General features: G+C 34.3%; 1 protein-coding gene and 1 long non-coding RNA gene across 2 annotated transcripts; one reads left to right on the top strand and one right to left on the bottom strand.

The window, feature by feature from the left end:
- LOC122298572 (class V chitinase-like) lies at positions 1-2,701 on the top strand. Its single transcript, XM_043108380.1, has 2 exons — positions 1-1,154; positions 2,440-2,701. The coding sequence occupies exons 1-2, from the start codon at positions 59-61 to the stop codon at positions 2,460-2,462; spliced, it is 1,119 nt and encodes a 372-aa protein (XP_042964314.1). The 5' UTR covers positions 1-58; the 3' UTR covers positions 2,463-2,701.
- Positions 2,702-9,205: 6,504 nt separating this feature from the next.
- LOC122299839 lies at positions 9,206-12,407 on the bottom strand. Its single transcript, XR_006239781.1, has 3 exons — positions 11,929-12,407; positions 11,689-11,792; positions 9,206-9,463 (listed from the first exon to the last, which is right to left on the bottom strand). It is a non-coding gene; the product is annotated as an uncharacterized LOC122299839 (long non-coding RNA).
- Between the last annotated feature and the right edge of the window lie 446 nt (positions 12,408-12,853).

Below are 12,853 nucleotides of genomic sequence, written 5' to 3' on the forward strand. Positions count from 1 at the left end.
TGCTCTCAAGGATTATCCCATAGAATACAGTTCTTTCTTGTTAATTCCCTTCTTTTCAATGGCTTCAAAAACCTTTGCATATGTACTTTCCGTCGTCATTTTCTCTTTTCTTCTCCAACTCCACTCCTCTGCCGGACAGACCGTCGTGAAAGGCGTGTACTGGTTTCCAGGCAGTGGATTCCCGGTGTCCGGCATAGATTCCACCCTTTTCACTCATATCTTTTGTGCCTTTGCCGATCTCAACCCCACCACCTACCAAGTTACTATTTCTTCCTCGAACTCTGCCCAGTTCTCGACCTTCACCCAGACCGTGCAGCAAAAAAACCCTTCAGTTAAAACCCTTCTGTCCATCGGTGGAGGAAGCTCCAGTCCTTCCACCTTCGCTTCCATGGCTAGCCAAGCCAGCACCCGTAAATCATTCATAGATTCCTCCATACAGCTAGCCAGGAGTTACAAATTCCATGGTCTTGACCTCGATTGGGAGTACCCATCAACGAGCACTGAAATGAACAACCTTGGCTTACTCCTGAATGAATGGCGAGCAGCCGTGGCCAAAGAGGCCAGCAGCACCCGCAACACAACGTTGCTCCTAGCCGCAGCATTCTTTTATACGTCAAACTATTACACGCTGAATTATCCCTTTCAGGCCATTTCAAACAGCTTGGATTGGGTCAATGTAATGGCATATGATTTCTACGGCCCCAGTTGGCAAGGCAGCATGAATATGACCGGACCGCCTTCTGCATTGTACAATCCAAGAAGCCAAGTTAGCGGGGACACCGGCATCAAAGCTTGGATTCAGGCAGGTGTGCCAGCCAAAAAACTAGCCCTCGGCCTTCCATTTTATGGCTATGCATGGCGTCTGCTTGATGCTAGTAAAACTGGAATATTTGCACCGGCAAACGGACCGGCTATATCCCCAGATGGATCCCAAACTTATAGCCAAATCAGGGATCTCATTACTCAGAGTGGATACATAAAAGCATACAATTCTACTTTTGTGACGAACTACTGCTATAAGGGCTTGACATGGATTGGATATGATGATACAGAGAGTATCTTTACCAAAGTTACATATGCCAAGGCAAAGGGATTGCTCGGTTACTTTGCATGGAGTGTTGGCGCCGACAAAAACTTCACTCTTGCTAAAAATGGTTAGTCTTAAAATCCAATTATTTGTATCGATCTAAGATTTCAGCTCACATGCTTAAAATTATTTTGATTTCGTGATTGCTAGCTAGATATAATATATATATATATATAGAGGAATGTTAGGTACAGATTTTAAATAGGCAAGTTCCGCATAGATCCTTTATAAAAAAAACAAAAACAAAAACAAAAAGTGATTACAATCATTACCCTAGTCCAGCGAAATACATATTTTTATACAAATTAAGGTGCTTTTTGGGTTCCCGAGTGGATCATGAGAGCTGCCCTGATGCCTATATATATAATTGAGTCCCTGATGATAATCATGATATAATTAAGCAATTAAGTTAATCCAAAAAAAAAATTGAGATGAATTTTTTTGCCCAAAATAATATTTTTGTCTGTATATTAATAATGTATTCATTGTAGAGTGCATAGATGGAATTATTGCAAACAAGTCAAAATGCTGTGATATTGTTAGAGTAAGTGTAGCACTGGTTAAGAACAGGCCGTAGCTAGCTAGCAGGCATGCATGGGAATTAATTAATGGGTAATGTTACCCTTATATTTCTTTTATTAATGTTATATTCTTCAGCTATATATATATATATTTTCCTTTTACTCCTTGAATCTAGATTAAAAATCTCAAAACATCGTGACCTTCTTACATAATCTAAAAGAAAATAATTTTAATAAACTAAAGTAATCATGTAATTTAATTAAAACTAATATAATCATTTTAAAAAAAATTGACGAAAATACTAATTTGCTGCAAATTTGATTACTTTTTTGCTACGATATCATGGAGCACCGCAAATAATTGTATTTCTTATAAGTGCAATAGTAAATTAAGGAGGTGTAAGAATATCATTAGTCATTACAATTAATTCATTAATGTGGGATTGTTTGAATTTTGTGTTGATCTTATATGCACGTTCTCACGTTATTGCTAGTTATAAAGTGCGTGGGCATTATATATAATTTCCTACTATTATTTTATTCAAGAAATATTTTAACTATAAAAAGATATATATAAATTTATTTTTGTTAATATATGATATATATAACTTAATGTGATATGTTAGATTGTAAAGTTATATTTATTATAAAATAGATCAAACATAGAATATTATTATAAGGTCACATTATTTTATAAATTTTCTTTTAAAGAATCTCTTTGTGTTTCTAATAATTCTCAATTTATTCTAATATCTTTTGGTATTTAAGTAGTACGTACGTAGCTTCATTATTATTATAATTTCTAACGGATGACGCTTAATGTTCTTGCAGCATCAAGTACATGGGGGCCGTGAGCGTAGATCGAGATCCCTATATACATATTTGGTGATATTGAAGCAGCTTATTATAATATTATATTCCCAATAAGGCTATGAATCAGATATATTCTCTATATATATATATATATATATTTCCTACCATGAAAAATGGATGTGCTTATTTTGACAGCAAATAGGCCATGTGTATGTGTGATTGCGCCACAACAATGATTTCAACGCGCGGTTAATTTAAATTTTATGATACGTTTCAATTACATGTCAAGGCGGCCACTTAAAAGATAAAAACATTAATTAATGGCATATTTAAATGGAACTATTTATGTATTAATTTCTTTCCCGTATATATATATATATATATATATATATGCACGTATCTCATACATATCATGCAAACGTACGTTGCGGCATTGCCTAAGCATAAATAGGTCTCGGCCGACTCGATATTCATGATCCGAACATGATATCTATCTAATAATTTTATCCACAAGTAGCATCAAAATTCTTAATTCATGAATTCTGATCACATGTTAAGTACGATCCGACAGTCAATTAGGGCTGTTCATCCGGGCCGGATTTTTTTCTGGCCCGGTCCGGAACCTGGATAACCGGGTTCCGGTTATGGGTTTCAGCCCGGATTTGATCCGGGCCGAAACCCGTATGACAAAAACCTGGACCAATACGGTCCGGGCCGAATGTTAAAACACGGGCTCTGCATTTTATACTCGGTGCCCGGTTTTATATACACTTCTTTCATCTTAGGTAGGGTTTCCGCCTCCCCCCCGCCCCTCTCTCTCTCTCTCTCTCTCTCTCTCTCTCTCTCTCAAGCCCTAGCCTTTGAATTTCTGAAGCAATCTCTCTGTGCTCAGACCTCTCTCTCTCTCACGCGAAATCTCGAAATCGTGAAATCGTGTCTCTCTATTCAAGCTTCGGCCGTCGTCTCTCTGTCTCGCTGAGATGTTTGTCTCGCCGGTGACCTCTCGGTAAGTCTCTCCCGATTTGTGAACAATTAATGTAAATTTGGATAGATCTGGTGTTTCGGTGAACTGGGTCTCCTTATTGTACTTGGAACTTGTTGAATATGATTTTTCTTGTGTTATCTGATCTCATGGAAGTAGGCGATGGGGGGGGGGGGCAAGGAACAGAGAAGACGCGAAGTGGAAGAAGACTGAAGTGGATCTGTCTAGTTAGGAAGATGAGGGTTGGACTGTTAAATGGTGACTCGAAAAGCAGTGTATGGGTCTCCTCTCTCATACTTTATTGATTTGTATGCTATATTTGCTAAGGATCAGTGTATGCTATATTTGTTCTGTATGCTATATATACTATTATATATATAAATATATAGATATATATAAATATATAGATATATATATAGATATATATATATATATATATATATATATATATATATATATATATATTTATATGCATTTGAATGCACTGCCGAGGAAGCTTATACATGGAGTCAGGTAACACAAACCTGTTTGAGTGTTTTCATGTTCTTCATGCCAAATAAATCATATGTGCAGCTTCTTTTTTCTTATATAAAGAATCTTTGATTGTTTTGCTTGGGATTGTTAAGCTATTGTTTCTCCTCTAGATAACCAATGATGACCTTTTTTTGTTTATTCATCTTTGTTCCCCACAAGGCCTTGGCACTGGTACTGTTAAAATGTGATTTGTAGACTGGTTCTCATAATATATTCTTTTGCAAGGAACCTTTTTGGGTTGATTGCATTGTCATTTCGTAAGATTTGTGATAAGAATCTACTGTGGATTATAACCACTTCATTTATTTAGGAACAGATTGGTATCATATCCATAGTTTTAACTGGGTTTCATATTGCTTTAACACATATAAAACATTGTTTAGATTTTTATAACCGTCTCTATTCCGCTTAAAAGACTCGATTTATGATGTGGTTATCTATCTATGGCTTTATCTTTTATAGGTTTAGTCAAGTAGATATAAAGAAATGGAAATTGAATATGATGTAAATTGTAATTGTGTATGTAGTTAAATTGGTGTTTTGACTTGTTAATTTGAAAGGTTTGAAGTTTTTGAAACTATAGACTTGACAATTTAAAATGTAATAGATTTGGGAATAGTAGATGTTTTATGTGAAAATTATTTAGGCACGAGATTATGTTGTACTTCTCTTTTGCACATTGACATCATTATATCAATGGACATAGTTATGTGATAATGGATCAGCAGATTAGTATGGGCATCTTTCATTCTCATGAATCCTGCAGTAGAGGATACATTGTTGAAAATAGTTTTCAAGCATGTTTTTCTTGCTAACATTACGTGGAAATTGCGGAGATTGTGACATGATTTGTAATTGTAGTCTATGATTGGTGATGGGAGTTAGAGATGATTAATTCTGGATAACATGAGCACACAGTCTTGGTCAGTACCATAGACACTCTTTGGCTTCCAGTTACTGATGCCTCTGCAGATTTTTGTTGTTTTGAATGCTAGACTGGAAGTTTGGGCGGTATAGTATTATTGACTACTGAGATTTGGAATGGCTATACTATGCCTTGGGTTGTGAGTGTGGGGAAAGCAGTAGCCAAACTTTTGATGTTGTTGGTTTCTATGGGAGCTCGATCAAGCTCATATTTTTTAGTTCACTTTTTGATTGGATGAAAGTTTTGGCAGATTATCTTTTTCTGGATTGCAGCTCCTTGGGTTTTACCGTTTTATACCCGTGCACTGTAGACATGCCTTTTCTATTTTCTTTTCTATTTCATGCTATCTTTACTACTAACAAGATCGCTTAATTTTTTCTTAATAAGCAATTAGATCTCTAAATGCTGGGGCCTGGGAAGTGTATAACATGGCAAACTAGCATTTCTTGTGTTTGCTTGTTATTGTTGTGTTTTAATTAGTGCTTTGAGAAGCACAATGGCAACCGATTAGTCTTTGAAGGAACATGTGAACATTGGGCTTGAAAAACATTTAGCATGCATGCGCATGTATATTTGCCTTATGAGCTAAGTTCGTAGGACTTCTTGTTTCTCTGTTGATAGCTATGAGCTAAGTTCTATGAATAATTTGTCTGATGATTAGTTGGGTACCGTAGCGCTATTAGGTTGTACTGATGTTTCAAGATGCAATAAGATATATGTTCAATTTGGATGTGTGACTGATTGATGAACTCCATTATGATTTATGACCTACATGTCATAAATAGTAGTTGTGAGAGCTTTCATTGGTGTTGAAGACATGACATGTACCAGTTTTTTTAATCACTGTCAAGTGTCTAAACATGCAGGATGGAGATTTTTGCAAGCTCACTTTCAATAGATTACTTGAAGTTGCTACTTGGTGTGAGATTAAATCATTGATAGAAGACCATGCCAATGATGTTGTAGTTTATATTTTGTATTTTGTAATGTAACGTGTAAATAACAAAATAATGTAATATTTAGTTGGCTTGCATGCATTTTATTTTTTCATTTTTATATATTTTTATTGTTATGGAAAATGTTAGTATTATGTTTTTTAGTGATTTAGAAAAGCTTTTCACATAATATAGGTTTTTATAAAAAAGTATGATTTTCAATAATTTTTTTAATTTTTAAAATAAATATAGCAGAATTATGCTTTGCAACATTTTTGTATAAATATGGGTTTTTATTAATATTAGATTAGATGTTTGAGGAAACAATACTAGGCTTTTATTTTAAAAAAAATAAGCTTTAAAAACTGACTTCTATAAGAGGGAGAAAGGGGGGGGGGGGGGAATCCAGGTAAAAGCCGGTACCCGGATTTTCCGGGTTTTTGAAACTCGGATTCACCCGGGTTTCGGCCCGGGTCCAAAACCGTGTATACCTAGGCCGAAATCCGGACCGGTTTTAACATCCGGGTTCCGGGCCGGGTATACCCGGATTTCCAGTCCGAAACCCGGATGAACAGTCCTACAGTCAATGTTCAATATTTAAGCATATATAATATTACATGAATCACAATACTGTAACATTCAGATTAAGATCATGCATGATCATATATGATGTATCTAGTATATATTATATTTCTTTATATCTTATATGATATGTGTAAAGGACGTGTTCTACCACCGAACGTAATTGTCAATCTACAAGTCAAAGATTGATAGCACTGAATGCTTGCGACCACTCTGATACCTAAGTCAGTTATAAGTGATGGATGATAATTCAAATATATGATAAGATGGATTAATAGTTACCCACCCATATATATAGATGTAGAGGTCTATTTGATCAACACTGTAAATAGATTAGGTTCATGCGGTATCTGGTTGTGAGGCTTATTCCTAAATTACTGGAGTGATTTAATCGTTATATCATGGCTTATCGACCCTATTAAAAAGGGTGGCCAAGCAGTTTATTTGGATGTCTATTCTTCAAGAGTAGCAAGTCGTTGTGGGTCTTTGGTCTGCGATTTGGGCTGGGCTAATATTGGACCCTCCAAAATGTTAAACCTAAATTTAAGAAGGTAAATATTGTCAAAATGACATGAATTAGTCAATAGATGATCATATTAATTAATTAGTCAATAGGTTAATTAAGAGAAACGTACGTACGTAGTAGTATTTGGATGAGTACTCATGATCAACATGAGAGGAATGTGCTCATTAATTAATTAATGCATGCCCACCAACCATTTTTTCACAACTATATACCAAAGTTTAGATCAAGAGCTTCATCAACTTGCTTTTGATATATATAGAAACCCAAAAAAAAAAAAAAAAAAAAAAACTGCATGTAGCAAACTTAATTTTTCTGATGTTCAGATGATCATCCTTATAATTAAATTCATCCTTTGAGTGATTTAAATTGTTATAGATTCACAGTTGCTGGCATGGTATGCAAATTTATAAGCAATTAATCTCTCTTTCGATCACAATTTGTACTCGATTGACCGGGACGTGTATAAATATGAAAAATGATCAACTTAATTTAAACTCTTTTAAGACTTTATATTATTTTACGTACTTTGATCAACAAGCTATATATATATATGCTGGTGATCATCAGTACTACGTACGAAAATTAATAATTATCTTATATTCTATTGTGTTATGTTTTTATTTTGTTTAATTTGAAGCTAGCTTAATTTATATATAAATAAAAATATATTTTTGATATCTTAATCTTTTTTAATTCAATTAGTGGAAATATATAATTATATAATTCGAGCAGATCATGTGAATTTTTTTTTTTTTTTGTTCATAATTATTTCGGGTTTTTTAATCGGCTAATTACTCAGTTAACATGATGATCATGGACGACCTTGGGTACTTTATAAAGGATAGACCATGTTTTGCATTCACCATATTATATAATAATATATATATACACGTATAACCGTACCTAATTTGTGATACCTAGTTAAGATAATCATATATATTAATTATCAACAGATCAAGGAACGTGCTTATCATTAATTAATGCATGCATGTTCATCAACGTGCTGATCAAGATCAGCTACCCACATACTTGCTTTTCTTTTTTCTTTTTTAAAAAAATTGACGTTAATTGGCAAAGACTTAGGCCTGGTTTGGATAATGAGTTGAGTTAAAATCATTAAAGTTGAATAAAAATATTATAAAATTAAAATATTGTTAAAATATTATTTTCTAATTAGAGATAATATTATAGATCAGGTTTGAAATCAAAACTTCTTTGTGATATGAACACATTGATGATCAATAGCATCATATATATATATATAGTTAATTTGTAAGTTAGAGTACTGTATCAATTAAATGGAACAGTTGTTGGGACCTCCCAGTACCCTTCATCGTCCCCGCTCCCCTCGGATTAACTGTAAATTAATTAAGTGTGTAATTAAGCACTCAGATCTAGATCAATAATTATAAATTGGTTATTAGTCGTGAATGCTAGCTGCCTCACTACAACAGATTGGACTTTTCCCGGCGTTGTAAAATCGCCGGCAAATAGGCATAAATCCCCGCTATAGTAATATTCCAGCGATTACCTAATCGCCGCTAATTCGCCGGTATTATTCTTCCACTTTACCTATAACACGGCGAATAAAAAAAATCGCCGTTCTATACGTAATATTTCGCAGCGAGTTTGGTATCGCTGGCATATAATTTGAATAGCGTCAAATTCTATTCCAGCGATTACGAAATCGCTGCTACATTAATTAGCAGCGCTTCCATAGTCGCTGCCATATACTGTCCATGGTTACAAAACATATGGCAGCGATACATGCATCGCTGGCAACTTAGGGTCGGTGGCCATCGATCCTTAAATCATCAATTTATTTATTTTTCTAATTCAGTTTAACTAATCTATTTCATATAAATAAACAAAAGTATATTGAGTCTTTTGTTTATTAATAAAAATAAATAAAATAAAATCTATATTTCCATTCAATTAAATTTTTATAACAAAAGACTCAATTTTGTTATCTGAGATCCCAAAACGAGTAAAAAGATAAATTAACTTTAAACAATCTAAAATACTAGGATATGATGTTCTATTCTTTTAATCACACTAAAAGTAAATTTGAATAATTCTATATAAAACACACACTAGTTATAACATATATATAACTAATATGTGATATTATAATCAACATATAAATAATCAGATCCCACATTGTACAAAGAATTCATAGGAGAAAAACAAGCTGTTTTAAACAGGCCATATATATAAGTGTAAACATAGAATTGGTCGTTAATGTTTTAGCTCTATATGTATTCATCAAAATACTGTTTTAAACATGGAAGACAAACGGATGACAAAAATAGTATTGAAATTTTGGATTATTCGCTTTATACATGGTAGTCTTTAAAACCAAAAAGTCCATACCAAGTCCACTGGTTTATGCATCTAGGATTTCATGGATCTAAGTTCTTGTACTTTTCTGCCACTCACAGCAAATCAAGCCAGAAAGTAGGCCAAAAATACAAAATCATAGTTACCTATTTAGCAACAACAGTCGCGGCAGGATGTGCGTGATGTTTTAATTGCTATTGCTGCACAATGGCAATCTGCTGCAAATTCAAACCAAATGCAAATTAAAACACACAATTATTTCCAAGAAAGAGACAGGGCCTAAGCAACCAATTATTAAAACAATATTAGTAGTAAAACATATAATACTGCAGGTGTTTCGCAGTTGTTAAAAGTTAAGAAGTGTGCTGACAGGTGATCCCTAATCTCAGAAAAAACTACTGTGGGAAGTTTTACATTAAGTTCATTGCCTGCTTAATATTCTCAAAGAATTAAAAACAAATGATTATATAAGTACAAAAGAAATCAGGACAGAATTTATGGTCACCACACCGCCCCCCCACCCAGAAAAAAAAAAAAAAAAAGGGAACCATAAAAATAACATGCTTGTACTCACTGTTAACTAATTAGCAATCTTTTGGACAAATCTTCTAGTTTTTTTTTTTTTGATATGAGGAAACATATTAAGGATCTGAAAGAATCTTTTTGTGACCTTCAAAGACATATCATCCTTCCTATGGCAACAGAACTAGTTTTCTTTATTTTTTTGCAGGCAATGGTTGCTCGTGGAGACCTTGGAGCGGAACTGCCCATCGAGGAAGTTCCTTTATTACAGGTGTATTGATGTTAGCGATATGCATCACATCTTTTTTCTCTAAACTTATTCATAAAGTTGGTCAATTTAAATAGCTTTGATGTATGATCTGCCAAATTTTGGTGTGGGTATAAAATGTTTGGGAAGAATAGATTTAACAATCATATGCATGTTCAATATCTCAAGTTAAAGGAAGAACCCCCATACATCTTGATCCAAAAATGGAGTTGTCAGTTTTGTATACTTACTTTAGTTTATAATAAGTATTTCTAGAGAATAAAAATTAACTTTTTTTAATACTTTATTTAATACATATTTTAATACATGTGCACTAAAAGTTAGCAAAGAGATTTACTTTAGCCCGGTAGTTTTTTACTAAAAACTAGTTTGATGTTGATACTGTAACTATTTACAGTATTACAAACTGTGATAGAGTACTTAAAGCAAGCGATATCTGCAAGTAATAAATGTGTAACCTACTCTTAACAAAATAACACAAAAAATGCTATGCCATATTCGCCTATTTGATAAAAACACAAACTGTGGCTTCTAAATGCATGATGCAAAAGTGAGTACTCTTTTGCTGATCTAAGTTCTAAAATAATGATTCAAAGACTCTTCTACATCATATTAGTGATCATGAACATAGAGCAATCAAAAGGCTAAATTTGTCATTCGTTTTCCAAAACTCATATGGCATCCAAAAATGTCTAGCTGGAAAAAACTCTGTTGAACATTTTCCAGCTAACTAACATATAGGTTTTTTATGTTTTTTGATAGATATTATGGATTTTATTCATAGTAAATAGGCATAGCCCAAGTACACGGGTAGTATACAAGAGAATAAACCTAAGTACAATCTAAAGCAGAAACAGAACTAAAGAAAAACATTACAAATGTTGATATCCCTTAAAAGATAACTCGCCCACAAGTTTAAGGTGTTGAGGGAAGAGATAACCCTGATTTGTATGGAATAGTCCCATCAGAAATCATGTAGAGGAGTTCTCTTATACTATCTCTTTTATACTTGTCAAAATTAAAATCACATACCTATTTAAGTGAAAAAAAGAATACTTAACACAATACAAATTAAAAACTGTCTGAAGGCTAGGGAAAATGATCACCACAAACCACCAACATCAAACCAGCCCCACAGGGTACTATAACAGAAACAAACCAATAAAACACAAATCATCCATGCAACAAATAAAGTATAAACCATACAAAGGAACAGATGAGAAGCAAGAAATGTCAGGGACTCTTATATACAGAAACTGGAGAAGCACAGATTTCAAATAAAAACCCTAAGCAACTCGCTGCATAGGCCAAAAACTAAGAAACAGTTCAATAATTAATTTTCCATAGTGATAAAATCAGATAAACTAAATACCAGAGAACAGCCCAGCAGCATTTAATTTAAAATCACTAAAGCCAGTTATATCTATCTTGGCAGGTCGGCTACCATTTGCATCATTATTGAACTGCAATTGGGGGTTTCAGAATGGAATATTGTTTCCATTTTACATTCAAGTCCAAATTTTAAAACTATAGTTCAATTAGGAAGCAAAAAATCAGTTGTTAAATACCGAACGAAAAGGATGGGGCTAAAAAATTATAACTTGAAGTGAACGTGGGTGTGTGGTGAGAAGCAGAGAAGGAGAAGGTGCTTACCAGTGGTCGGAAACTCAGAACTCCAAGCACTTCACAAGCCGTGCAGCACCAACTTTCCCATTCAATCTTCGGTGGAGATAGAGAAGGGGAAACAACTGAATGCCCTAGGATTACAAAATCAGAGGGTTTTCACGAGTGAGAGAGAGAGAGATAGTGTGTGAGACAGAGAGAGAGAGAGAGAGAGAGAGAGAGAGAGAGAGAGAGAGAGAGAGAGAGAGAGAGAGAGACGAAGAATGGAACCTGAAGCTTTCAGCCGTATGGACTCTGGTTCAACCTCCGTGGGAAGAAAATGGCGTGGTGGTGGTGTGGCTAAATCGCTGGAGATTTCCTTCGGCTGAAATAGGTAAGCATATGGCGTCGGTGGTCTTTTGGAGAAGGACAGTATGTTTTACTCGGCTGTGGAGAACGAAGGAGCAGGCCGTAGGGAATCGGGGGGTGGGTTTTGGTGGTTGCAGGGGGGGGGACGCGGGACGAGGATGAAAAATAATACTTCGCGCCCAAAGATAGAGGTAAAGTGACGTAGTTTTGGCGCAGGCAAAAGTATATTGCAATATAGCAGCGATTTTATAATCGTTGCAATAGTTATTATAAGCCCCGGCTAGTAAATGGTATTATTAGATCATGAATTTCGCGGGGATTTTTAACTCGCCGGCAAAACATACTTTTGCCAACGAAATATTTTGCGGCGATTATTAAATCGCCGGAATAACCCCGATTTCTTGTAGTGCCTCCTGCCTTTATAAGGAGTCCAGGCCTGGCCAGCAAGCTCTCCAATCGAAATCTAGAACAAGTCGCAGTGACATCGCTGTTCTTCGATCATATACATATATATCTTCTATATATAAAAAGTGTGTATGAAACGGAAAACCTTGTTTTAATGGTTTTTCTTGTTTTTCCGTTAAAGTTAACACCGTTTGTTTTAACGGTTTAACATATAAAATGAAGATATAAATGTTGTAAGAGATAGCATTCAATGTTGTTATATGATTTATTAATCACAATAATTATAATACTTAATAGTTTATATAATAATAAGTAATTAAGGATTAGTTATTATATTTTTCTCTTTTTCCTTAACATATACACATGTATTAGGTGCATAAGACGTAAATCCCTAAGTATAATATACGTGTATTATACGTTTCATTAACTCAGATTATTGAGT

Source organism: Carya illinoinensis, chromosome 16, assembly GCF_018687715.1.
Source record: "Carya illinoinensis cultivar Pawnee chromosome 16, C.illinoinensisPawnee_v1, whole genome shotgun sequence".
In the NCBI taxonomy this organism is placed as follows: domain Eukaryota; kingdom Viridiplantae; phylum Streptophyta; class Magnoliopsida; order Fagales; family Juglandaceae; genus Carya; species Carya illinoinensis.

What these genes read in the sequence shown, in the direction of transcription:
- LOC122298572 (XM_043108380.1), top strand. Translation starts at nt 59, where the DNA reads ATGGCTTCAAAAACCTTTGCATATGTACTTTCCGTCGTCATTTTCTCT. An exon ending in CTTCACTCTTGCTAAAAATG is followed by an intron (nt 1,155 to 2,439) that starts GTTAGTCTTAAA and finishes ATGTTCTTGCAG; the next exon opens with CATCAAGTACATGGGGGCCG.